Source organism: Haliotis rubra, unplaced genomic scaffold, assembly GCF_003918875.1.
Source record: "Haliotis rubra isolate DU_JTF1 unplaced genomic scaffold, ASM391887v1 Scf732, whole genome shotgun sequence".
NCBI classification, from domain to species: domain Eukaryota; kingdom Metazoa; phylum Mollusca; class Gastropoda; order Lepetellida; family Haliotidae; genus Haliotis; species Haliotis rubra.
In genome coordinates, this window is record NW_025767449.1 from 376,273 (window position 1) to 403,466 (window position 27,194).

General features: G+C 39.7%; 2 protein-coding genes and 2 long non-coding RNA genes across 6 annotated transcripts in view; 1 reads left to right on the plus strand and 3 right to left on the minus strand.

The window, feature by feature from the left end:
* The window catches only part of LOC124259676 (coronin-1C-like), a 48,390-nt gene extending 46,037 nt beyond the window's left edge, over positions 1 to 2,353 (minus strand). Inside the window, 2 exon segments of the mRNA XM_046693853.1 lie at positions 1,607 to 1,795; positions 2,027 to 2,353. Coding sequence (XP_046549809.1) covers positions 1,607 to 1,795 — 189 coding nt within the window. The 5' untranslated portion in view covers positions 2,027 to 2,353.
* On the plus strand, positions 670 to 13,749 carry LOC124259681. The gene is made up of 4 exons (XR_006893889.1): positions 670 to 681; positions 9,892 to 9,895; positions 11,916 to 11,962; positions 13,657 to 13,749. It is a non-coding gene; the product is annotated as an uncharacterized LOC124259681 (long non-coding RNA).
* On the minus strand, positions 13,486 to 27,035 carry LOC124259682. Its single transcript, XR_006893890.1, has 3 exons — positions 27,025 to 27,035; positions 18,682 to 18,686; positions 13,486 to 13,560 (listed from the first exon to the last, which is right to left on the minus strand). It is a non-coding gene; the product is annotated as an uncharacterized LOC124259682 (long non-coding RNA).
* Positions 14,565 to 17,533, minus strand: LOC124259679. 3 transcript variants are annotated; one of them, XM_046693861.1, is made up of 2 exons: positions 17,467 to 17,533; positions 14,565 to 14,980 (listed from the first exon to the last, which is right to left on the minus strand). In XM_046693861.1, the coding sequence occupies exons 1-2, from the start codon at positions 17,509 to 17,511 to the stop codon at positions 14,642 to 14,644; spliced, it is 384 nt and encodes a 127-aa protein (XP_046549817.1). In that variant the 5' UTR covers positions 17,512 to 17,533; the 3' UTR covers positions 14,565 to 14,641. The 3 variants fall into 3 exon arrangements, with proteins under 3 accessions (XP_046549817.1, XP_046549818.1, XP_046549816.1); XM_046693862.1 differs by having other exon boundaries at positions 17,407 to 17,490; XM_046693860.1 differs by lacking the exon at positions 17,467 to 17,533 and adding an exon at positions 15,336 to 15,646.
* Positions 27,036 to 27,194: the final 159 nt, after the last annotated feature.

A 27,194-nucleotide genomic window follows, 5' to 3' on the forward strand; every position in this document is an offset into this window, starting at 1 on the left:
CTTAATACAGCTACTTCCCCATGTTTAATTTTTAAGTTGTTTGCCATCAATGAGAGTTCAGTGAGAGATTGTTTATAGCTGGGTTTTCAACTTAGTTTCAAGACTGAACAGGATTATTCTACACTTGACTATGGGGTAGTGGTTTTAAGTGGCGAATCTTTCAAAATAAATTTATATTTTAAAATTGAATTCAGATTATGTCCACCCATGCTTAAACATGGTAAATGATGAGTGTATGATAAGTGTATGTTCATCTTCACTCATATAAGGCTGATATGTGCTATCAGGGAAAAACACGAGAATATAATGTTTAACAAAACAAGTGCTCTCACCTAATATCTCTGCCCTACCTGATACCAATACACAAGCAGATATGACCCACTGTTATCAAGTCTTAGCATGTTAAGAGTGAGTGAGTGAGTTTAGTTTTACGCCGCACTCAGCAATATCCCAGCTATATGGCGGCGGTCTGTAAATAATCAAGTCTGGACCACACAATCCAGTGATCATCAACATGAGCATTGATCTGCGCAATTGGGAACCGATGACATGTGTCAACCAAGTCAGCGAAACTGACCACCCGATCCCGTTAGTCGCCGCTTACGACAACCATAGTCGCCTTTTATGGCAAGCACATGGGTTGCTGAAGACCTATTCTAGCCCGGATCTTGCATGTTAAGAGTACAAGTGGTCAGTTCAAAAGCAAAAGAACTTTTCCTGTTTTGGTCCCTGATTCTAGAAGTAATGCTTCTCTGTGCTTAGTACTTAGTGCTTTAGTAAACCTACACCGCAAAGTATCTATTGCACAGAAATAGAAATCACTGTAATAATTATTCCATATGAGTAAAGTCTGACATGAAAATCACTAGATCATTAGGAAGTTGAGACTTAAAAGAGTGTAGATACTTGTTTAATGTCACAATGACTTGCCAAATGTGAATTCATACACCTGACTGTATCTATAGCGGGGAAAATGTCTGGTCCAAGAAAATGTTTATGTGAATTATGGTGCTTTGGCTAACATTATCATGAATATCACTAACAGTGGACATGATGGAGCAGTGAAAGTTCATGCGCATGAACCAGTCCACAGAAATGATGAAGCACATTGCCTATGCTAAAAGTGGTTATCCAACAAATGTCACCAGTTATTCATGGCATTTAATAGTCCATGAGTAGGTGACCAAGGATTAATTTTAAATCTTGCAATGAACTCTCTATCTACATGATCTATAATGACCGTCCATGATCGTTCACACACGCATATTCATAAAGTTCTAATATGGGCAAATTTCACCATGGAAGTTTTATGATCATGTAGATAAGTGGTTACACATTTGCCTCCTTCCCTGTCAAGTGTCATGTCAACATTACTCATTACTCAAAGCTGTTGAAAGAGCCATGGTAAAATGACACCTCATGCCTTTGAAACAGGAAAAGCACTGATAAAAAGAAATGATCCAAAGCATGATATTAGTATTATTACAATTTGGTTTTGAGCAGATTGTGTATAAATATGGATTTGGGGCTATGAACAAGGAAGTATTTTCAATGACGCCTTAATATAACAGCCATGCAATCTAACAGGAAAGAACTAAACACGTACCTTAGACAGTGGCAACACGAGGAACGAACCTCCACCGGCAGCTTCAGTAATGACAGCCACGTACTTTGGATTGACATCGCAGTACCGAGAGTCCCAGGAACTCTTCGTTATTCTGATGTTGTCATAACACTGGTCTCTTTTTAAGGCTTGTCCAAAAACATGCCGAAATTTACTCTTCCTCATAAACATCTGCAAAAGTAATCGATATCTTATAATATGCTGATGTGCAGTATAGTGTTGACTCACCCGCGAACCCCGATTGAATCAGACGTCTGTATTCGATATCGTGAAGTAAACGAGACGCCGGTTTGACACCGTTGAAAGATTAACTCTAAAGCGAGGAAAGATTGATTATTTAATACATATCCAGTTTGTCAACGCCTGTGTGTTGCAAATGATCACAACCTTAAACTTATTTACCTTGTGTATTTACTGTTTTCCAGTCACTTTTTGTTGTTCTGCTCACAGGGGTGGAAGTCAAAACGCCCTACGGCTTCCCACGCGGAACAGGAAGGTGTGTCAGCGCATGCGTCCAGGGTGAATACACTTCCGGTATCGTAAAATCTCCAAAAATGGAAAACGAAGTTTACGCGAGGCTCGAGGAATGTCAAATTTCTTTTGTGTATTTTGGTGTTTTGACACAACGTATTTGTTAAATGGTCGAATAAACTTGTATTTCTCGCACCAGCAAAACTGTTGTGTGCTTAATTGGAACAATGCATACTAAAATCGATCACGTGTTGGAAAACCGCACCTTATCCCAGACGATTCAGTGCATATTGAAAGGGAGATAATTATGCAAGAGACGTGAGTCACTGAAAAAGCGTCTGACGAAATGAAGGTTCGAGCCCATGAACGTTTACTATATGTCACACAAAATGATTTTTTTACTGTTTCATTTTTTTCAATCTACGAAAATTTTAGATGCATTTTATTGAAGTTATAAGGAACATTTATTTCTTGATTTTGTATTATATAAAGTTCAAAAGAAATTAATTTGGTCCATATGAAAACTGTGAGTCTAACATAAAAATAGATTTATCAAATGTGTAGACAACTTATGGGTTGTGTAATAACCTTATATTTAGCGATTGTCTCACCCTGTACGATTCATCAGTGTGGTCTATGTGACCAAATATGGCCATTTATACCATCTATATCGGCACCGCACCTTAAACAGCTCTGTCTCGCCAACCATATGCAACTATAATTCCTCTCAACAGTAAGTACGTGAAGGCCAAGCAATCTAATACCAAGTTCCCGTCACAGTCAATTGGACGGCAGGTCAAATTTAACCAAATAGTAGATTTTAATGGAAAAATCAAATTTTATTTATTCCGTTCAGAGAGTCGAAAGCGTTATATTCATAGTAATCATATCAGAAGAGGCATCAAAGTACATGGTAAATTTCATGATAAAACTATACTGACTGACTGACTGAGTTTGGTTTTACGACGCTTTTAGCAATATTCCAGGCGGGGGACACCAGAAATGGGCGTCACACATTGTACCCATGTGGGGATTCGAACCCGGGTCTTCGGCATGGCGAGCCAACACTTTGACCACTAGGCTACCCCACCGCCCGATAAAACTATACGGTACGTACCATGGTACACTGCATCATTATTGATTCATATATCGGTGAACGTTGTAATAGTTGCAGGAGATATCGAATGAAAGAAATCTATAAATCTGATTTATGGCTTGCGTCATTAAAATACATTTTAGTTAAGTAATTTTAAGGCGAACACAATATACTTGTGAAGCCATCTTAGTTCCTCTCATTAGACTAACGCTTAGTCTCTGAATATATATCATTTTGATAGAAACAAACAAGCCCATTTAAATTGAAAAGGAGCCCTAGGGAGACCAGAGATTTTGAACCTGAGGAAATCTAAACTTGCTTTATTTAGGGCTTTAGCATTACAGATAGTCTGTCTCACAGTCCCTGAACCACATTAATTTCCCTACTGCCAAGCCCTCTCTGCAGGTTCTGAATCTCTGGTCTCCCTAGGGCTCCTTTTCAATATAAATGGGCTTGTTTGTTACTATCAAAATTATATATATTCAGAGACTAAGCCTTAGTCTACATTACAGATAGGGCTTGGCAGTAGGGAAAATAATGTGGTTCAGGGACTGTCATCTACACCCTCTGCATCAGATTTGTTTGGTGATATGATACTGCCTTGTGTCAAGCTGGGCAATGGCGGAGACCTCTGGAATGTCTGCTGACCACGGGTCACTGACCTGCTGACACTTTTATTACAAAACAATATCCTCCAAGGCATTTTATGCGGAGGTCACTGGATTATGGCCTGTACATCAGGAAGTGGTGTTTTGGAGCTCTTCATAACGAGAATCTTGCCCCCTCGATACATTTCGCACTGATGTTACGTTACTTCTGGTTTAGGGGTTTGCGATTTTGAAATAAACGGGTCCTGAAAGTAAATATTTCCATGTATGATTATTGGCCGAGGTGGTTGTCATGGGTATTGATAGATTAGAGTTATTTGTCATAGTTATAGGTATATCATAGTTAGTTGTCATGGTTATTGATAGAGTTAATTGCCGGTGTTGTTAGTAATAATTGGCTGTCATGGTTATTGAAATAGTACAGTTAGTTGCCGTGGGTATTGATAGATCAGAGTTAATTGTTATATTTATTGTTAGAATTAATTGCCGGTATTGTTGATAGATCAGAGTTAATTGCCGCTGTTATTGATAGTTTAGAGTTTGCTGAAATGGTTATTGATTAGTTATTATTGGTTGTCATTGTTATTGAAATGTTGCAGTTAGCTGCCATGGTTATTGATAGATCAGAGTTAATTGCTATGGTTATTGGTACGTTAAAGTTAGTTGCCATGGATCTTGATGGATCAGAGTTAATTGTCATGGTTATTGATACATAAAAGTTAGTTGCCGTGGTTATTAAATTGGTAGATCAGAGTTATCTTTCATGGTTATTGGTACGTTATGGTTAGTTGCCATGGTTATTGATGGATCAGAGTTAATTATCGTGGTCATTTGTATATTATAGTTAGTTGCCATGGGTATTGGTAGATCAGAGTTAGTTGCCACGGTTATTGGTACGTTATAGTTAGTTGCCATGGTTATTGACAGAGCAGAGCTAATTATCGTTGCTTTGGATAGATTAGAGTTAGCTGAAATGGTTATCATCATCATCATCATCATCATCATCATCATCATCATCATATGTTCTTCTTTCCTACGCCCTAATGCAATGTTAAAGCGTTCCAGAATTATGACCCTGGTCGGCAGATATACAAGCGCGCATTAAAATTGCAGTCTACACTCCCCATGGCGTCTAATCACACTGGACATTATCTCGACCTACAGTCTCCCCGGGAGGTTTAATGAAATAATCGGATTATACATGGAGGTAGCTTTCCGTCCAGTGACATCATGTTTTTAGTGATGCATCGAATGTCTTCCAAATCTTACAGCATGATCACCGACCAGGGGATATCAGAGCTAAAATCCTATTATTGTGGAATACATGGCGACGTTATGGATCGGACGTCAGCTCGGTGACTGGGTTGGTAGTGTGTCATCAGTCCTTGGCGGCGTGAATCATCATTTAGTCTCTAAAGTGAACTTATTGAAAAAAAGACAACAACAACAAACAAACAAACAAAAACAGACAAACCCATCCCAAAACGGCTGCTAAATGGTATTCATAAAATGTATATATCAAAAAGAAGCCCAGAGTCTTCCTTCGCATTTTCCCGAAACTGCGGTAATCTAGACTTGCCACACATTCTAGACTGGCAGGGGCTGTATTACGTATATTTGTTTCAAGGTCTGTGTGGCAGACTAACATAGCGACAGCATAATAGTGAAAAATAAACAGCAAAATAAATGAATGAATGAATGAATGAACGACACACAACAAAACACAAAAATTTCATGTGTTGTAAGAGGTTAAGGTATGGGATATCAGATTATTTGATTTTTACATATTTTCTGCCGCATAGTAACGAGCATGTTTTCTGTACACAGAACTACGCTTATAACGAACTGACGTGTAGAACGAACTGTCGGGTATAACGAACTGACGTGTATAACGAACTATCGGGTATAACGAACTGACGAACGAACTATTGGGTATAACGAACTGACGTGTATAACGAACTATCGGGTATAACGAACTGACGGGTAGAACGAACTCTCGGGTATAACGAACCGCGAGTATAACGAACTGACGAACGAACTATCGGGTATAATGAACTGACGGGTATAACGAACTGACGGGTATAACGAACTGACGAACGAACTCTCGGGTATAACGAACTGTCGGGTATTACGAACTGACGGGTATAACGAACTGTCGGGTAGAACGAACTGACGGGTATAACGAACTGACGGGTATAACGAACTGACGGGTATAACGAACTGACGGATATAATGAACTGTCGGGTATAACGAACTGACGGGTATAACGAACGGTCGGGTATAACGAACGGTCGGATATAACGAACTGACGAACGAACTGTCGGGTATAACGATCTGTCGGGTATAACGAACTGTCGGGTATAACGAACTGACGTGTATAACGAACTGTCTGGTATAACGAACTGACGGGTATAACGAACTGACGGGTAAAACGAACTGACGGGTATAACGAACTGACGTACGAACTGTCGGATATAACGATCTGTCGAGTATAACGAACTGACGTTTATAACGAACTGTCGGGTATAACGAACTGACGAACGAACTGTCGGGTATAACGAACTGATGGGTAGAACGAACCGACGAACGAACTGTCGGGTAGAACGAACTGACGGGTAGAACGAACTGACGGGACTAACGAACTGTCGGGTAGAACGAACTGACGGGTATAACGAACTGACGGGTAGAACGAACTGTCGGGTATAACGAACTGATGGGTAGAACGAACTGTCGGGTATAACGAACTGACGGGTAGAACGAACTGTCGGGTATAACGAACTATCGTGTAGAACGAACTGACGGGTAGGGCTAAGATCGGTTAGTGGACCGGCACCTGTGATGTCTGCCTGGTCTGTCTGTAACGTTGCGTCAGGTTACTTACAGCAACACGGGAGCAACCAAACGTTGAAGCAACGTGGACATGGGCAATATCCCCAGCACCAAACAAGGGCCGTTCGGTTGTTCGGGTGTCAATGCTGCAATTGATTTATACTATCCATCCAAAGTTTAGACTCACCTAAAGCACTCACTATATGTTATGTAAATATATATGGTTACATTGAAGATGCATTTCTCCACTAACTTGAGGGCACCAGCAGCAAACTTTATGCAGATGAATTGCACGGTGATCAAACATCAAATTGCTGAAAAGCATGTGCAAATATCGTGCATGTGAACAGCTGCGTTTTGCTGTAAAGTTTAGTTAAGAATTCGCTTTTTCTGAAAAGCATTTGCAAATATCGTGCATGTGAACAGCTGCGTTTTGCTGTAAAGTTTTGTTAAGAATTCGCTAATTTTCACTGAGTTTCATCATTTATTGAACTGATGACAACGTTACAAATTTGTTTTACACTACATAAGTTCATGTGTAAACAATACCTTTAAACAGTATGAAACATTTTTCAAAATCTAGTTTAGAATAGTTGACTGAAGTAAGTGGCTACATTTACACTTTTGATGGGTAGTATAGTTTGAAACTTGTATTTTCACATTTTTGCAATTGCATTAAAAGTGGTAAAGTTTCTTTTGGTCGGCAATTTAGATATTGATATGACTAACCCAGTGCAAAGTACAAATAAAACCCGACTGTGACACTCAACACCGAGCACGGAGAAGGAAGTAATATCTCCATTGTTTGTGGCTTGCTGGAGTCCGACACCGGACATCTTATCTCACCATGGTGTTTCACAACCGTGCTATTGCAGGGAGGCAGTCAGGTTTTGGTGTGACATTTCAGATTATCTCCTCGACTAACAGAAGGAAAATGATACTTCCTTTGCCTGTACAGGCCACGAGTTGAAATGATGAAAAGACAATTTGCAGTATATATTATTTACCGACATGGTTAAAGCGTTTACATTTTAATACAAAATGCAAACTATATCATTGTTAATATTTATTTTTATTATTATTATGTTTCCATTTCCCAGCAGATGTTTACATGGTACATAAGTATGCGTAGATGTTAACATGTACACAAGACTGACTGAGTTTGGTTTTACGCCGCTTTTAGCAATATTCCAGCAACATCACGGCGGGGGACACCAGAAATGGGCTTCACACATTGTGCCCATGTGGGGATTCAAACCCGGGTCTTCGGCGTGACGAGCCAACGCTTTAACCTTTAGGCTACCCCACACACAAGAATGCATAGATACATAATATTGCTCATATTGTACATGAAATAAGGCTAATGCAGATTTGACTGTATTTGATAACGTGCAAGGCGTAAGTCATTTTTACATAACCTTATACGCTTTGAAGTTTACAATTGAAACAAAATAGTGTGTGGAAAGAGGACCAAAATGTGAAGAATTGGGTCTGATTTTTGTTTGTAAAAGGAATAAATTTGCATGACGGATAGTAACTTATATTTCTTTTTGGATGCATTTAAAATTGTTTTTTCCCTTTTTTGCTCATAGTGTAGATATTGTGTTTCACCATTAAACAGGTGGCATTAAGTGGGATTGTTTAAAGTTGTTTTAGTTTCATAACAACTGTAGAACACGCTGAATGAGTGGGTGAATTATATGTAATGTCGCTTTGAGCAGTATTGTACTACATACCAAGGTGTGTGAGTGGTATGCCAGAAGGGATACAGGTCTTGGACGTTTATTAATCGTGCAGATTTGGGTTAGAATTGGCCATAAGCAACCAGGGGACTAACGGGTGTGACGGGGACATATGTAGTATCAGTGTGTGTTGGGGACCCGTGGAGATCCGGGTTAGATTTGGTCTTCAGTAACCCATGCTTGTCGTAAGAGGCGACTAACGGGTGTGACGGGGACATATGTAGTATCAGTGTGTGTTGGGGACCCGTGGAGATCCGGGTTAGATTTGGTCTTCAGTAACCCATGCTTGTCGTAAGAGGCGACTAACGGGTGTGACGGGGACATATGTAGTATCAGTGTATGTTGGGGACCCGTGAAGATCCGGGTTAGATTTGGTCTTCAGTAACCCATGCTTGTCGTAAGAGGCGACTAACGGGTGTGACGGGGACATATGTAGTATCAGTGTGTGTTGGGGACCCGTGGAGATCCGGTTAGATTTGGTCTTCAGTAACCCATGCTTGTCGTAAGAGGCGACTAACAGGTGTGACGGGGACATATGTAGTATCAGTGTATGTTGGGGACCCGTGAAGATCCGGGTTAGATTTGGTCTTCAGTAACCCATGCTTGTCGTAAGAGGCGACTAACGGGTGTGACGGGGACATATGTAGTATCAGTGTATGTTGGGGACCCGTGAAGATCCGGGTTAGATTTGGTCTTCAGTAACCCATGCTTGTCGTAAGAGGCGACTAACGGGTGTGACGGGGACATATGTAGTATCAGTGTATGTTGGGGACCCGTGAAGATCCGGGTTAGATTTGGTCTTCAGTAACCCATGCTTGTCGTAAGAGGCGACTAACGGGATCGGGTGGTCAGGCTCGCTGACTTGGTTCACACACGTCATCGGTTCCCAAATGCGTAGATCAATGTTCAAGGTGTTGATCACTGGATTGTCTGCTCCAGATTGGATTATTTACAGACCGCCGCCATATAGCTGGAATATTGCTGATAACAACAAACAAGCAAACTTAGGCGTTTACAACTTTGTAGACTAATGCTTATTCTCTGAATACATATCATTTTGATAGAAAGAAACAATTCCTTCCAAGTTGAATATGAGTTCCATTGAGATGGACGATTCCAGAACCTGAGGAAATCAAGACTAGCTTCATCTCGGGCTTTAACACTGCAGAAAGGGCTGGGTGGAAGGAAAATAATGTAGTTCAGGGACGGTGAGACAGACTATTGAAACCGACGAGTGAGTGAGTGTTTATAGTTTTACGCCGCTTTTAGCAATATTCCAGCAATATCACGGCGGGGGACACCAGAAACCGACGAGCTTGGGTTTGGTGGAGCTTACTTCAGATGTGCCCTATAGAGACGCAACTCTGCACAGCGGAATGCAGTTCGCAGGGAACCAAGACTGTTCCAAGTGTAACTCCGGTTTGTGCTCCGTGCACGACTTTTCCCTCTCCAACCGGATATCGCCATTGCAGAGTTATCGCCATTGAATTGTCTATACATGATCAAGGTCCAGGGTTTCAGATGGGTTAATTTTCTAGGACGCTATCGTGGTTGTAGTTCATCCTGTTCATTTCATTATTTTGAAAATAGTCAAAGTCACTGAAAACGACGTATAAACAGTAGGTTTACAAAATCGTGAAAATTCCAATTTGTGTTTTGCAAAATCACAGAATGCCCAATCCAATTGATGTTTACTAGCCACAAGTTACTATTTGATCAGTCTAAGTAAACTCAGGCTCAGTATTATTCGTTACACTAGTATAGCTGTAATACTGAGCCTAAGTTTACTTAGACTGCTACTTTATGTATATTATTTATTTCTTCAAGTTACATCTAAGGGACCCGTGAGGATCCGGGTTAGAATTGATCGTTAGTAACCATTGCTTGTCGTAAGACACGACTAAGGGGGTCGGTTGTTGACTTGGTTGACTTGGTTGACACACGTCATCGCATATCACTTGCGTACTTCGATGCTCATGCTGTTGATCACCGGATTGTCTGGTCCAGACTCGAGTATTTGCCGCCATATAGCTGGAATATTGCTGAGTGCGGCGTAAAACTAAACTCACTCACTCACTACATCTAAGGACTGTGATATATAAAATTAGAGCTGCATAGAGTAATATGGAAGGAACTGCAGAATATATTTTGAGGATGTTGTTACATGTTGGTTTGGTGTTAAAGGTCACATGCAACCAAAAAATCAAACATTATTAAAACACAATTATCACTTATTCATGATATATAATATACATTGCTGATTATGAAAAAAAACATATAAACAAAATTATAAGCGTACAATCGCAAATCAAAAGTGCAATATTTTGTACATGGGTTTACTTCCCAAGAAACGAAGCAGTCGGGATACCGAACCCAGTCAGAGTGGGTGGGTGTGGACTCAAGTGTAACGGCTGTTTCATTTGCCAATGCCCTCACGGCTCATTGTGTGTATATATACAGAGATGTTGGGTTTTGTAAATACATGCTCATTTCTTGTGCATAACATTTTTCAATCAACAGACATCATAACATGTCATGTGTACAAGTATCACACCTGCCTGTCTGTGTAATTTCATAATGTGACAGAGACCGAACTCGGGCCATAAATCAATGCGTTTTGTTTATGGTGTATAGCCTGATAGGTGTTAAGTTCAAATTGCATGTGGTCAGTGATCGAATTTCGAAGTTGTGTATTGAATATTGTCATTAGCAGACAGGCAGGCAGACACATATGTGTCAATAAACAGACATTGAGTTTTGTCTTTGACAACCACATATTTATATCACAGTTAGAAATTCTGTCAACGCTAAATAATGACATTGCTTTTAAGTATCGAACTGAGAAAGTGACTCGGTAAGAAGAACGTGTGGTGAAATAGACAAATGAAATTATATAAACAGTTAAATCGGTAATCTACTGTCATAACATATAAAAAGCTCGCGCCTGTGAAATATCAACAAAACATTAGAAAAATAGCTCACACCAAAGCCTTTCACCGAGTATTCACCGGGCAACCCGCTTCCAAGCTGCGCGAACCTATTTCACTGCGCATGTGCTATGAGCGCAGCCCAGCCCAGCGCAACGCAACCCAGCTGTTGAAATCACTTTTCCCCCAAGCGCTGGGGGAAAATTAGTGAATCGTTTGAACTCCGATTTCGCGCGTTTTTTTCATCGCATTATTTTTCAACTTTATAAGTTGAATTTGCATTTTTGATGATTTGTTTCGGTAAGTCCATACCGAAAGCTATCAGAATCTGCAATGTTGTGTTTTACGTTGCATGTGACCTTTAATATTGCACTCAGCAATTGTCGAGCTATAATCAGTAGTCTGTAAATAATCCCGTCTCTGGACCAGACAGTCATGTGGTTAACACCACAAGCATCTGTTGATGCAGTTAGGATATTATGTCATGCATCCACCTAGCCTTGAGCCGAGATAGGGTCCTACCCTCTCACGGCTCTCGGCTAGCATCCACCAGGGCCTCCTGTCAAAACTGAAAAAGACCTAAGGTGATCGTAAGTCACTAAGATAACCTTTGTGCAGGAGTTAAGGTTAACCTTAGTAAAGGTTGCTTCGTGAAAGAGCCCCAGGTGAGCAAGCCTGACCTCTCAATCGGTAAGCATAGTTTGCTGAAGACCCATCCTAACCTGGATCTCATGGGTGTCATTTGTTTGATCCACCATAAATGGCATCTTCTTGATGCATGAATCTGAACTAACCTATATTTAAGTCTGTTGTTTTTATAAGTGTTGGGAATTGGTCAAAATCTCATAATTGATCACTGGTCCATTACAACGATCAATCATCGAAAATAATTGGTTAGTATCGTTTATCAAATGTTCCAGTTATCATTGTTAATGCACAAAACAAATAACGAAAAACATGTACACTTGTAGTTCTTGGGTTTTTTGCAATTGCACAAAATGCATTTTCATATTTCACATATTTAAAGGATGGCTACTATGTTAGGAACATAAATTTCCTGGAATCTTTCAGATAAATTAAATTATGACTTGGAACGAACTTGTAGTATTTATGAAATGTAAGTTTAATGACATGGACAATCCAACCTCGTGAAAAATATTGTTAATGCAAACAAGTGTTCCAAAATTGTTTGTGTTCCATTATGAGAAAACATGTTCGATTGCTTGGTCGTTTAGTCACTGCGACCAATCTTCGCTTATTTCAATGAATCGGACCACCACTAGTTTTTAAATTGATTAGTAAACACTGTTTTCCCCTGAAAAGTGGGGTCAAACAGGTAAGGTAAGAAACAAAAGAAAACAGGTGAAATATTTATCCCATATATATTTTTCTGGAATCATCATTCTAAATAAAACATAATAACATTATGCATTTTTACATTATGTCTACAAAAACAATTAATTCAAATTTAAACACATAATATACACAATATCATATCACATATCTGATAACATGCAAATGTGTTGAGATTATCTTCAAGACATCATTGAAAGACAAGAGTTCAGCAACCTCAGAAAATTAATTTTGCAAATGTAAAATAGGAGTCTCCATACATTTGCACATACATGTCAACCAAACAATACAACAAGTGCTAATTGCAGTTAATTGCATGGAAGTAGAGCACTGTGTTAAGGACAAGGTAATGGACATATTAGGCTTAAAGGTGCATAAGGACATTTCAGAAAATAATTTGTATTGTGTGGTGTGACTACGAGGTATTAGCTTTTGACACACTGAATTTAGTGCAGTGAAAATTGCATGCTTCTTAAGCTTTGTTGTTTAACTGTAAAGACTGAAAAGTCATGAGAGATTGAATTATTCCAGAAACTTTGGAAGTACATGTTTGGGGCCAAAAAATATGACCAGAGACTATGACACATCTGATTCTCATATGATTCTGGTTCTCAGCCAAGCAAGTAATATATACAGGTGTCATTACTGCCACCCAATCCCCAGTTTTGTGTTTCTCATCGCCCGACCGACCCTTCTAATTTCAGTCACCCGATAACACTGTACTGAGAGCATGATATTCCAGCTATATGGTAGCGGTCTGTAAATAATCGAGTCAGTGATCAACATCATATAATCCAGTGATCAACATCATGAGCATCAATCTCCTTTGGCAAGCAGTGAAGCTAACCCGGATCTTCAAGGCTCCATATCTCTGATGGAACATACCACTTTAAATCATTTATTCAGGTCACTAAGGTAATCCCTTAGTGCAATGTTATAAGAACCAGGGTGGGAGTTAAGGTTAACCTTAGTAGAAGGTTGCTTATCCTTAGTAAAGGAGCTCCAGGTCATCATTACAGTTATGACAATGGTTGATTAAAGGGTTCCTATGTTTTCCAGAAATCCCAAAATTGTGAAAAGCAGCAAAGGGATCTAACTCTGTTCCAGAACCTCCACAAAGAAACAAGCATCTCTCATCATACCACCCAAATGAATGCTTATTGTCCATCTCAAGCTATCAAATCTGTCAAAGAGATCAACATGTATAATCCACTGTCTGTATACTGTAGCTTATCACCTTCAGGAAAAGAACCAAACAAATATAGGTGGCTTTTTCTATACAAACACTGTAAGATAGGGCAACAATCCTGAGGTAGTGAGGACCTACTCGCCTGAATCTCCATGGGGCCTGAACTTCATGGAACCAAGGCTTAGGAATATTGGGCCCATGAATCCACATAGGATATCAATATGTTTATGCAACGTACCTGCTGTTGAACATAAAGCTGAGAACTATATCTTAGATATATGTGATTTTAAAACATCATATTAAATACTGAACCCAATTCACTGTGGCATCAAGCTTTATCACTAATGGAGTTTGGATTTTATAGCAAGTTAACACATCAGCGTGTCCTGTATTTCTTAATGATAGTTTAAGATGAATGAGTGAGAGTGGACAATATTCATGCAAAACTGAGTGAGTGAGTGAGGTTGGTTTTACGCCGATTTTAGCAATATTTAAACAATATCACGGCAGGGGACACCAGAAATGGGCTTCACACATGGTACCCATGTAGGGAATAGAACCCGGGTCTTTGGCGTTATGAGCGAATGCTTTATCACTATGCTACCCAACCGTCCCTTCAAGCAAAAGCATGGTAGGGGACACTAGAATGGGCTTCAAACATTTTACAAATTTGAATAATCAAAACAGCTTTAAAAATACAATCAAAACAAATCACTTGAAAGATCTACAAAATATAGGTCTTTATATTGTTGTTTGTACTTCCATCACATAAACCTTTAGGTTTAAACAAGCAACACTTCAGTTACTTAGTAGCATCAAAGAATACCACAGACTTGGAGCCAACAACACAGGCGTTATGAACCGTATTGGCCGGCACATCGATCATATCACCTGGCTCTAGGATAACAGTCTGGCCGTACATTGTGAACTGGAACTGACCACTGGTGATCGAGTCCTTCTTGGACACTGCGTGAGTGTGGTCAGGGAAGTCCGTCCCCGGGGTGAATGTGTACTGGATGCAGTTGTAGCCTTGAGACTTCAGTTTCTTCTTCATGTTGGCCTGAGTGAGCTCTCCATCACTGTCGGGGTTCCACTTCTCTATTTTCAATACACGGCCATTGAGTCTTCCTGAAGCAGTTGCCTAAATACAGGAGAAATGTGTTACACATTATCAAAAATATGAATTAATTACCAATTCTAGGGTTCTATATTTTTGTTATTTGTCTGTTACACAGGGATGAGAATCTATTTACAAACACACACCCCCCCCACACCCCCCCCCAATAAAAAAAAATAGATAAAATAAACTAAAAAGAAATAAGAAAACCCCAACAAAACAACCCCCAAATTAAATAAATATGTAAATGAAGAAAATAATTAAAGGAACAGTGAAAGAGACTATGAGACATTTTAGATTGTAATGGCTTGTGTCACCAATCCTGTGATCCTCAATATATTGAAATTTGTGGAAAAGTTGCATCTATGTTTATACTAACTTCTTGTCGTGGTGACTGAGTAGGTTGGTTCTTGCTATGTTTGCTCATCATGATCGAAGGCTGGGTTCGAATCTCAACATGGGTATCATGTGTGGAGCTCATTTTTCCCTTCTTCAACTGTGATACACTGATAGTGATGGAAACCTCAATGACATAAGCAACTGAACTTTGCATTTCAATGTGTGACAGTCAGTGTGTGAAATAAGCACTGGCCCGCTAGCCCGTGGATAATAAAAAACCCGTTCGGGTTAGTAAATCTCTACGGTCACTTGCCCGACTGGCTAGTGAATTTTCATGCAGTTTGTAAATATATCACTCTCTCCAACTTGATAAGTTACAATACACTTTTAAATCATGTAGGATTATGGCCTGCTAAAAATGTTCATCACATTAGCAACTTAATGATGACACCCGTGTCACGATGACAATATCGTATTCTCATCTATTTTTGTAATCTTTAGCTTTGTTTCTACATTCAAATTTCGGTCTAGTGAATTAGCAAAATTTGGAAACTATTTTGCACACTGGTGACAGTGCAAACATTCTGAACATATAGCAAGTTAGTCTATGGCATGTGATTGGCAAAACAAGCATTTCTTTTTTACATTTATGTTTCCATGACATAATTATCAACCTCATTAACAGACAATTGTTTTCTGACTGGTTTATCAACTGAATGGGAATGTAGGGTATGACAATCAACATCCTTAATCCCCTATGTATATAACCATGTACTTCCATCAACTGGCTTCCATCAACCTACTTAATCATGTATACTATCTGTGTTATCAACCCCTTCTATTGTATAAATAACTCAATTTCGCCCCATCCTTCATCTACTGTCCAAACATCTCACGTATATATATCACCCAAAATTACTTCTCATGTATCACTTGCTTGACAACGACATTAGAATCTATGTCGAAACATTGCCTATACAGATTGAAGTTGTATATCCATAAAAATAGTCCTCATCCTTCATCTACCCAACTTCTAGAATGCCAATCAAAGAAAGGTATGTAGGGGTAGTGTTGCATTTTTGTTCTGAAAATGTCACTGTTTTGGTGTTGTTGCCTACAGTTATTTTGTTGAGAATGAATAATTATCAATGCATGAGAGTGCAAACATACAAACACCAGCAGGTGTAGTTATGAACATACTGTATATAGCAAATCTATGGCATTAAATTGGCAAAAGAGCTTTTCATTTTCGCACTTATGTTTCCTCTGCAAAAGTATGTGTTTAATAATGAAGTATTCAAGTCAGTTTTTAAATACATGTCAAACAGTAATAAATGATTGATTTTTTTCCCAGATAAGGTATGGTCCGTGCCAGGTCAAATAAAACATTGTAAATACCAATTAAAAACTGACATAAAATTAAAACATGAATCAATACATAGGTTGGTCTATTGTGTGTTTGTGTTGTTAAGTGTAAGTTTGTAATGCATCAGTGAATTATGACAATCCATTAACTGAACTGACCCCCGGCAGTTAAGCCTGATCTTGAAGTTCACCGAGTGAAAGGTATATTCTTGTTCCTATGCCAAATTCACTGTATGGTAAGCCAATTCTTAAACACATTTAAAGTACTAAGAATACAATAAATCTATGTACATAGAATTTCTTTTCTGTAATATGAACACACAAGTCAATTAGGCCTATATTTCAACAGATGTGTGTGTGTGTGTGTGTTTAACCAGACACAAAGTTCTATGCTCTACATCAGTTCATGTGTACCATTGGCCGATCCAGGGTGGTGGTGGGTGTGGTGTGGTGTGGGGGCGGGGTGGGGTGGGGGTGTTGACTAAAGACCACATTGAAGTTATTGCTTTGAATTGGCGGACACGCCCCACCCCACCCCCCTTTGAAAATTCCCGGATCGGCCTATGTGTACCCGGTTTTAAATAGTCGACCACAGATGGTGTTGTTTACAGCTGGGTTGAACTTGAAGAGTTGTAACACTACTAGCCAGTCCACGTTACCACCACAGGGTGGCAGTGACAACTGTCGGAATACTAGTATACATTCTATCAAAGACCACAAACAAGTGATGTTGATGGCGAACTCACGTCAGCAGTCAAATTAAATGCCATAGAAACTTGGCACCGTCGGTTTAGTCAGCCACTCACCCTACTCTGGCATCTTGGGTAAGGGGAGGTAATAGTAATGCACATAACGGTTACCTCCCTTGACACAAAATCCACTCAACGCGGAACTTATCTGATGCAGCGGCCATAAAATGTTCGCGTCCGGATCGCTGATCCGACATATTCCTGACTTGAACAGAAAATAGAATGTAGCCCCGTCAGAAAGTTGAGAACGTAAGGATCACTTCTGTGGGAAGTCTCAACGCCCATTACAGCGTTTAAAATTTCCGCCTATCCGACCGTCCGGAACGGTCTATTTTCATCTCGGACGGTCAAATTTCAAAAGTAGCCTGTCCGGTGGTCTGGTAGATGTTTTTACCCCTAACAGTAAATATTTCATAATATCAGACAGGTTCTCTCCTCGTCAGTTTGAGGTGTTTACGGTATTATGATGATTATGTTAAACTACTTACGATTGGACAGTTCAAGCAACACGTGTACTTTCAGTTTACCTAAACTCGGTGCATTGCCTGTTAGTGCTATGTAGTTCATTGCGATGCCTACAAACATTATCCTGACTAACCTGATTTTTTATTTTTTTTATTTTTGAAAACCGGATAGGCAAGTTTGTATCCTGACTGGTAATTTTTTAAAGTTACCAGTCCGGCTGTCTAACTTGGAATTTTGGGAGTTTTAAACACTGCCTACTACGTACATTGAGGGTAACACTGAATAGTGACACTGAATAGATTTTACAGCCTTGTAATGGGAGTAGAGGGGGTGTTGCAAAAGGGTGAGATTGTTTTACTTTGTTCCTTAACGCCCGCTGTATTACATGTATTTCAACTGTATGAGTGAGTGAGTTTAGTTTTACGCCGCTTTTAGCAATATTCCAGCAATATCACGGCGGGGGACAGAAATGGGCTTCATACAACCCTGGTCTTCGGCGTGACGAGCAAACGCTTTAACCACTAGGCTATAGTGCTGGTATTGGCATACAACCTGCGATACGATACATCACAATGCTAAAATCTTAGTCACGACGATATATTGCCAAAGTATCGTGCACTGAAGCTGCGATACGATACGAATCCCGATATAAGGGTGACGATACGATACGCATGATTCTAAAATCCTTAATTTTAACACCAACTATAAAACACCTGAATATCAAAACAAAACCATTTTAAAGTATTTCGTCAAATTCCGCCAGCGTTTTTCAATGGTCATTCGGAAACGAGATAATTAAGTTTATACACGGACTTTGTGCATGATAATAACATGTGAGCGCTGTCTGACACAGTTCTTGCAAGAATTTCCGAGAAAACGTTTACTTATGAAGGGAAAATAAGTAAACAAATATTTTAATCATCAAACAAAAGTGAGTCTTCTTTTCTTGACAGATATCGCGATTCGGCAAAATTCAAAGTGAAACATCGATGTATCGCCGCCCATTTGAAGTATCATATCGGGATATACGACAATGTAATACTTTGTATCGATTCACTGTATCGGCGGCCCATGGATCGATGTATCGATGCGTATCGATGAATCGTCACACCCACTAGGCTACCCCACCGCCCCTCAGCTGTATGATGGCGGTCTGCAAAGTATCATGTCTGGGCAGGACGATCCGGTGATGGACATCTATCTGACCAATTTGGGTACGATGACATGCATCAACCAAGTCTGCGAAGCTGCTCGATGAATCTAAACTGACGTAGAAAAGGGCGCATTGGCAACTAAAGGAAAAGCGCGAAAAGCGAGATGCACGTGCGTTAACGGGTTCTGAACAAATTTTTGAGCTGGCGAGATGACACGTACCCCCAACTGCACAGGCAATGCGCTGTATGTACTTAGTAATTGCATACTTGGGTCACCCCCTGTCATTTTCATCCTTGAAGAAATCATAGACTTTGCAAATCATAGACTTTCATTTTCTCTTAACTTTGTCAATCAGCAGTAATCGCATGTCTCTGACGTCACTAATGCACGAGCATCTCGCTTTAGGCGCTGTTCCTTTAGTTGCCAATGCGTCCTTGTAATTAACTTGGAAAACGCACAAATAAATGATGACAGTTTTTTTAAAAACTTTTTTATTTTTGTGACAAAAAATTATGCAAGTTTTCTAGAGTTGGTCTGTTGTTTTTATTGCAGTCCGCGTTGGTTTGATTCTTTTATGTCTGTTTGTTTTGGTGTTAGATTGAGTGAGTGAGTGAGTGAGTTTAGTTTTACGCCACACTCAGCCATATTCTAACTATATGGCAGCGGTCTGTAAATAATCGAGTCTGGACCAGTCAATCCAGTGATCAACATCATGAGCATCGATCTGCGCAATTGGGAACCGATGACATGTGTCAACCAAGTCAGCGAGCCTGATGACCCGATCCCGTTAGTCGCCTCTTACGACAAGCATAGTCGCCTTTTGTGGCAAGCATGGGTTGCTGAAGACCTATTCTACCCCGGATCTTCACGGGTCTGGTGTTAGATTGCAATTCATCGGCATCATTTTGTCTTAAACGGACTGTAAACGATATTTTTAAGATGTACTGTAAAAAGACAATGCACGGATATGTAACTGAAGCGCAGGTAAAATATTGTATGTATTGAACAACCACGTCCAACGTCCAACGAATAAACGAACACAACATTCAATGGTGTAGTAGTGAGTAGTTTATTCACAGCATCACACTTAGCTTCTGGTTTACAGTGCTTTGACAATATTTCATTCATATCACATTGTATTATAATGTGGAAGGAAAGCCGATGGACCAAGGATCATGCGTCGGGCAATAATCAGCGTATCCTGACACATAAGGGAAGCAACTCAACACGTCTTAAGAATGCTTACTCAGCAAAACCACCTGCTACAATGTTGAATGGTTCTTCATCCTCACCAACCTTCGGTACTTAATCTCCATATTCTATAACGACATAGACCCTGGAACTATTCACAAGATATGTTCTACCAGGAAGTGACGTCATCCTTGCCGTTGCACCTATCTCTAACTTAGCACACAGTTTCTCTCGTCAAGAAGAGTAATTAATTACGTCATGTATTACGTCACGTATGTTTGCAAAGTCATTTATTACGTCACGACCATTTATAAGGGTCATTTAATGCGTCACAACTATTTATCACCTCATGTCATTAGGGTCCACATAAAACAGGAAGCAGTGGTAGCGCCATTTCCGGTTCCAGGGTATATAAAAAATATATCCTGGATTATCGAAGATGGGAGTGGTAGGAAGCGAAGCTAATTTTGATATCTACAATGCTAGGTAAATTAAACCGTAATGACTAAGTTGAAACATTAACAAATATCAGATATTATTCACATACGGATATAATAAACTGACGTTCAAAAGAAAGTACACCTGGTGCTTTGGGATACAATAATAGCTACTCCTAAACACATGTACAGTAAACACATTAGACCAGTTGATTTAGACACATATGTGTTAAAATGCTTAGGTCCATTTCGTCATTTTATTTATGCAGTTTGGTGTTCAGGTTGTTGATGCAGTTTCTTCTAACGGCGACGTCCCATGAAGTCGAAGAGGCCGTTACTGAAGATGTTGTTCTTGGAGACTGGTTGTTGTTTGTTTTCTGGAGGAGATAATACAAAAGTGAGTGAGTGAGCTGGTGCAATGACGGCCTTTTGAATAACAACTGAGGTCAAACCGTTGTACATTTTCATGTTGATGGGTGCAAATGATTAGGTACATTTTTCATTTTCATTTTATACATTTGTTTCTTTCTGCAAAATTAACTGTTGGTATCATGAAGTGAATCAGTAGAGATCCATAAAAGATACTAATATTTTAGTCCTAAGATTCAATTATGGATGGTACAAAGGCAGTGTAAGATATCTAGCAGAAGTATTGAAATGAATACATACACGACAGCCTTGTCACTTAAGTCATTAATTCGATTGTAATAGATTACCATTTTGAAATACTGATGTCACTAAACGAAATTTATTCATTTGTGATGAATATTCCAGCTATGTGTCTTTAGTCTGTAAATAATCGAGTCTGGGCTAGACAATAAATACAACATAATGGAAATCGATCAACACAATTTGGATACGATTTGTACTCGTCCTCGGGGGCGGAGGGGTAGTATTCTGGTTAATGCGTTCGCTGGTCACGTCGAAGACCCGGGTTCGATTGCCCAAATGGGTACAATGTGTGAAGCCCATTTCTTGTGTCCCCGCCGTGATATTGCTGGAATATTGTTAACAACGGCGTAAAACCACACTCACTCACGCATACAAGTCCTCGATCTGACCTCAAGTCGACCCTGTAAGTCGTAGGAGAGGGGGGAAGGAATGGATCCGTTGTTTTGAGCGGCAATTCACAGTGCAGAACTGCGTCCTTTGGGTACGCCAGAAAAATATTGCTTAGGGTCCGAATCACTGCCTCGATTAAGTGTTTATGTTGTCACCATCTTATAATTAACGTGCTCGTGTGTTTCACTAAAGCTGAAAACATCGGAGACCTGCAACATTTCGGGCTTTCTTCCCACATTCAGCTGACATGCCGTGATATTACAAGAGTGCTGTTAAATTCGGCGTTAAACCCCACCTCACTCACTCAAACCATATACTAACACACAGGGTTAGAATTTGTCTTCAACAACCCATGCTCGAACGACCCGACTAAGGGAATCGGGTGATCAGGCTCGCTGACTTGTCTGGCACATGTCATTGTATCCCAATTTATCGTAGATCAATGCTTATGATGTCAATCACTGGATTGTCTGGTCCAGACTCGATTATTTACAGACCACCGTCATATAGCTGGAAAATTGCTGAGTTAAAAAACAAACAAAAACAGCCCACGCAATCAAATGAATTGAAGAACTGCTGTACCTCTTTTCGGTGGAGCCATGAAGTTGTTGAATGGCTGGAATCCCTGGAAGTAACCCTGGTGGTTGCTCAGCTGGTTGAACATGGTGTGTGACGCCGGGTTGGCATGGAAACCTGTCAAAATCACTTCGAAGATATCAACAGATCAAAACGTCTTGATTTGAAAGATTTTCGTCATTTCCTGTTTCATGCTAAACCAAATACAGCACCGACCTTTAAACTATGTATAAAAATATAAGAGACGGCTCTCTCACCCTTACACATACGATTAAGAAACCCAAAGCAAAATAGGAGCATAAGACTTTCAGGGATTGTGTTCTCCAGTGATATGGAAGCAGGTCTATTTACCTTGTTAAACAGTACTTTTGAACACTGCTATTACCAAAGTTTGACTTTCTCCAACGTCCACTGTCACTATTTGATATACAGAGATTACAACGAGTTGTAACTAATTACTAAAATGTGTCAAAGTAATAATCATTTTGCTGAATGTAAATACGAACTTGGACACACTGATGAAGATTAAGACGAAGAGTATTAGTTATCTCCCCTTAGTTGCAATGACTGAGTTGCAATGATACGGGATCAGATATGTGTTAACAAACCGGAAAGATCGGAAAAATGCAGTTATTGTTTTAAGGACACAGAAAATAAATTATTATTCGTATCATATGTGAGTGCAACAAAGTGTATAATTGAATGTTAATGTTAGTGTAAAATTAGTCTTAGAGGTGAGGTGAGGTGAGGTGAAATTGGGTTTAACGTCGTGCTTGAGAATATTTCGCTCATATGACGACGTGCATGCGTGTGTAGGTGTATGTGCGGCTAGAACAGACTTAAGCTGGTTTTATAGAGCTAGCCCACTGAGATACCATGCCGCAGTGAAGCATGAATACCCCACTCAGACACATTATACTGACTCCAAGCCGACCAGTCCTTGTTGTACCCATTAATGCCGAGCTCCAGACAGGGACCAACAAGTACCATATGTTAACGTCTTTTGGTATGACGCGGTCGGTGATCAAACCCGCGACATTCCGCTTTCAGGGCGGACGCTCTAACCACTACACCACGGAGGCGGTATTAGTCTTAGAGGAAAATAATGAAAGTTAACAAAGGATAATACTATTGGTAGATTATCTATACCTGAAACTGTGGTGTTTTGACGACAGCGAAGATCGGCGTAATACAACCCCGTTTATCTGGACGGAACCAATCTATCTTTACTTTTTTGTGACTTAATTCCGGATAAACGAGTCTAAGGCACGTAGTAATGTTCTTTAAGTTGAATGTGGCTGTCCTGCAAGCTACCGGTGAAGATCCGGGTTAGGATTTGCCTACAGTAACCCATGCTTGTAAGAGGCGACTAATAGGATCGGGTGGTCAGGCTGACACATGTCATCGTATCCGAATTGCGTAGATCGATGCTCATGGTGTTGATCACTGGATTGTCTTGCCCAGACTCGATTATTTACAGACCTCCGCCATATCGCTTGAATATTGCTGAGTGTGGCGTAAAACTAAACTCACTCACTCACTTCTCTCTCAACTCTTTATCTCTCTAACCCCTTTCTCTCTCTCAACTCCTTCTCTCGCTCACCTCTTTCTCTCTCCCCCTATTGTCTCTGTCCTCTCCTTCCTCTCACTTCTCTCACTTTTCATTACACTCTCACCACTTTACAGACAGCCGCCATATCGCTTGAATATTGCTGAGTGTGGCGTAAAACTAAACTCACTCACTCACTGTCCTGCAATCGCCAACAGTGTGGAGCTAACGGAGGTTCGCTGAATCGGGAGATGATGGGGATGATGTTTATGGTGATGTTAATTGTGATAATTGTGTTCATTTCTATAACGGATACCCAAATTCTATATATTTCTAAGATTAAAACATTAAATTGTGGTGGGTTATAAATATTAAATATATAAATATGGGCTTCAAATTCATTTCTGAGTCTCTTAAACGGATCCAGCATTGGAATTATGTTGGAAACTTACATTCAGGTTTCAGAGGGAATATGTTACGTCCGCTTCAATATTTTCTGCAAGCTGTCAAACCATATTGAAGGAACTACTCGAACAGAATACACTCCTCTAATTTCCTGGTTTGTTTTGTAGTTCAAAGTATTAATTAAGCTGGAGTGGTCAGGCACATGAAGCTAAACTATTTTGGTTCTATGCCATTTCTGTGATTTTCTGCTTCAATCTGTTGCATGGCAAACATAAATTAAAAAAATTAAACATGTCGCCCAGTGTAATACACACAGGTGGTGGTCCGATTAATTGAAATAATCGAAGATTGGTCGCAGTGACTCAGCGACCAAGCAATCGAACATGTTTTCTCGTAATCGAACACGACCAATCTTGGAACACTTGTTTGCATTAACAATATTTTTCACGAGGCTGGTTTTGTCTGTGTCAATCAATTTACGTTTCATAAGCACTACAAGCTCGTTCCAAGTCATGATTGAATTTATATTAAAGAATCCAGGAAATATGTGTTCCTAACATTCTAATCATCATTTAAATATGCAAAATTTGCAAATGGACTTTAAACAATTTGCAAAAAACCCAAATTACTACATGTTTTTTCTTAATTTTGTGTGTGCATTAACAAAAATAACAGGGACATTTAATAAAGGACGCTAACCAATTATTTTCGATGATTGATCGGTTGTAATGGATCAATCATCAATTATTAGATTTCAACCAATTCCCAACACTAATAAACACTCAGGGAAAGTCCTATAACGGGGCGGTGGGGTAGCTCATCACACCAAAGACCAGGGTTCGATTCCCCTCATCTGAACATGGTGTGAAGCCCATTTCTTGTGTATGGCTGATATGGCTGGAATATTATTGAGAGGGACGTGTGACCATACTCACTCGCTCACTCACTTACGTCTGGCTATGGTTAATAACGTATGCAGTTAATGGTAAGTGTGTCATTACAAAGGAGACAGTAGGTAAGTCTAATGGGTAAAGCATTCGCTATGACATCGATAAAAGCTAGGTAAAGCACTTCTCACCTGTACCAGTGTTGTTATTTATTTTGTTACAAAGCACCGCAATACAAGTAGGAGTGCTCTCATCAGTTACTACTGACACTTACCGTTGCCATGGTTACCTGATGTGGATCCACCTTGGCCACTTAACATGTTACCAAAGCCAGTAAAAAGGTCATTGCCGATGGTCATGTCGTGACCTTGGAAAATGGAAATGACCTTGAATTCCAGTTTGTGTTATGCTTTCAATTCTTTCTAGGTCTTGTTGCACTGATAACAACTGCTACAAGCTTGGAGTTTTATAACGTATGACCTTAGCATAACACGTGTGCCCTTGGGAAGTACAATAGCAAAATATTTACTTCATTCCAATGTGAACTAAAGAATTTGCCAGATAATTTGAGATGCAGTTTTGCTCTTAAAGGTAATTTAACTTAAACTATTTTGTAATGAAATTGCGTTTAAGGTGTGAGAGACCATTACCGGTAGTCTGTTTTAAAGTATTTTGACCATATTACTTTCAATTTCACTCTCACTGTAATGCGACACTCCCAAACGAAGCAAGACTAGACTTATGAAGTGGTTCAGCTGGATCAATTCCAACTGGGGTCTTTTGTCAGCTTAAATGTAGCGGTTTGTTTCTATCAAAAGTGTACTTTGATGACTAAGTTTAAACTTATACTTGTGACAACAATGTAATCGTCATTACGATGGTCGACTTATAGGATAGTATACACATTGGTTTAACCAAAATATTAATGAAAGTTATCGAAACTACAAAAAAATAAAAATAATTAGTAGACTGGAAACGCGAGATCCAGTACGGAACTATAATACCCTATATGATATATATAATATATCTTATCCACCAACAATTTCATTTGACAAACATCCTAAATTCAAGTCCCGAAAACATATCATAATAAAGATATTTTTATCTTCACTTCAGAAATATCGTCATTACGGAACAATCCGAACTGACTATACGACAATACCCTAAGCGAGCACAAGCAGCTTTGGCATTGTGACTTACCGGCATTGTTAGTAGCTCCAAGGTCGTGAGTCGAACTGCCCCCTGACGTGGAGCCGGCGTTGCTGGAGTCGGTGTTGTAGGAGTTAATGTTGGAGGATGAGGCGGTCTTGCCGGTGTTGGTGGAGCTGGACGTCCCAACAGTTTTGGCTCCAGACGCTGAGGTATCCTTGAGGTCATTCATCTGAAAGATGAACAATTGTATACTATGTAATGCACGTGTCATAAGTCAGGGAAGTGTGAACATAGAAATGACAGATTCTTCCTACCCCTTGGCCAAACAATGAGATCAATTAGAAGGTATTTTTAAGTAAAGGCTTTGCAGTGTCATATGTTATCAGTGACAGTTAGTGTAAATTTATGTTGGTTTGCTAAACTAATGCGTGAAAATGTAAGAAAATGTGAGTCACAGAAATTGTTGAGAACGCGAAGTTGTGTTGCACGTTTCACTGTGTATGTTCTGTATAAGGGAAAGACAACTCAACGTTCGTCCATCGTTTTTGTTTGTTGTTAAACGCCGCACTCGGCAATATTCCAGCTATATGGTAGCGGTCTGTAAATAATCGAGTGTCAACCAGACAATCCAGTGATCTAGAGCATGTGCATTGATCTATGCAATAGGGATACAATGACATGTGTCAAATATGTCAGCGATCCTGACCATCCGATCCCGTTAGTTGTCTTTCATGACAACCATGGGTTGCTGAAGTCCAATTCTTACCGGGATCTTCACGGGTTTTTATGCCTTCAACTTGAACAATATATTAAGGGGTCGTGTTTTAAAATGAAAATGTGTCCATAGGTACGTTTTTATGTTTTTCCTTACAGTGCCAAAAGCGATGTATAAATTGTATGCATCAT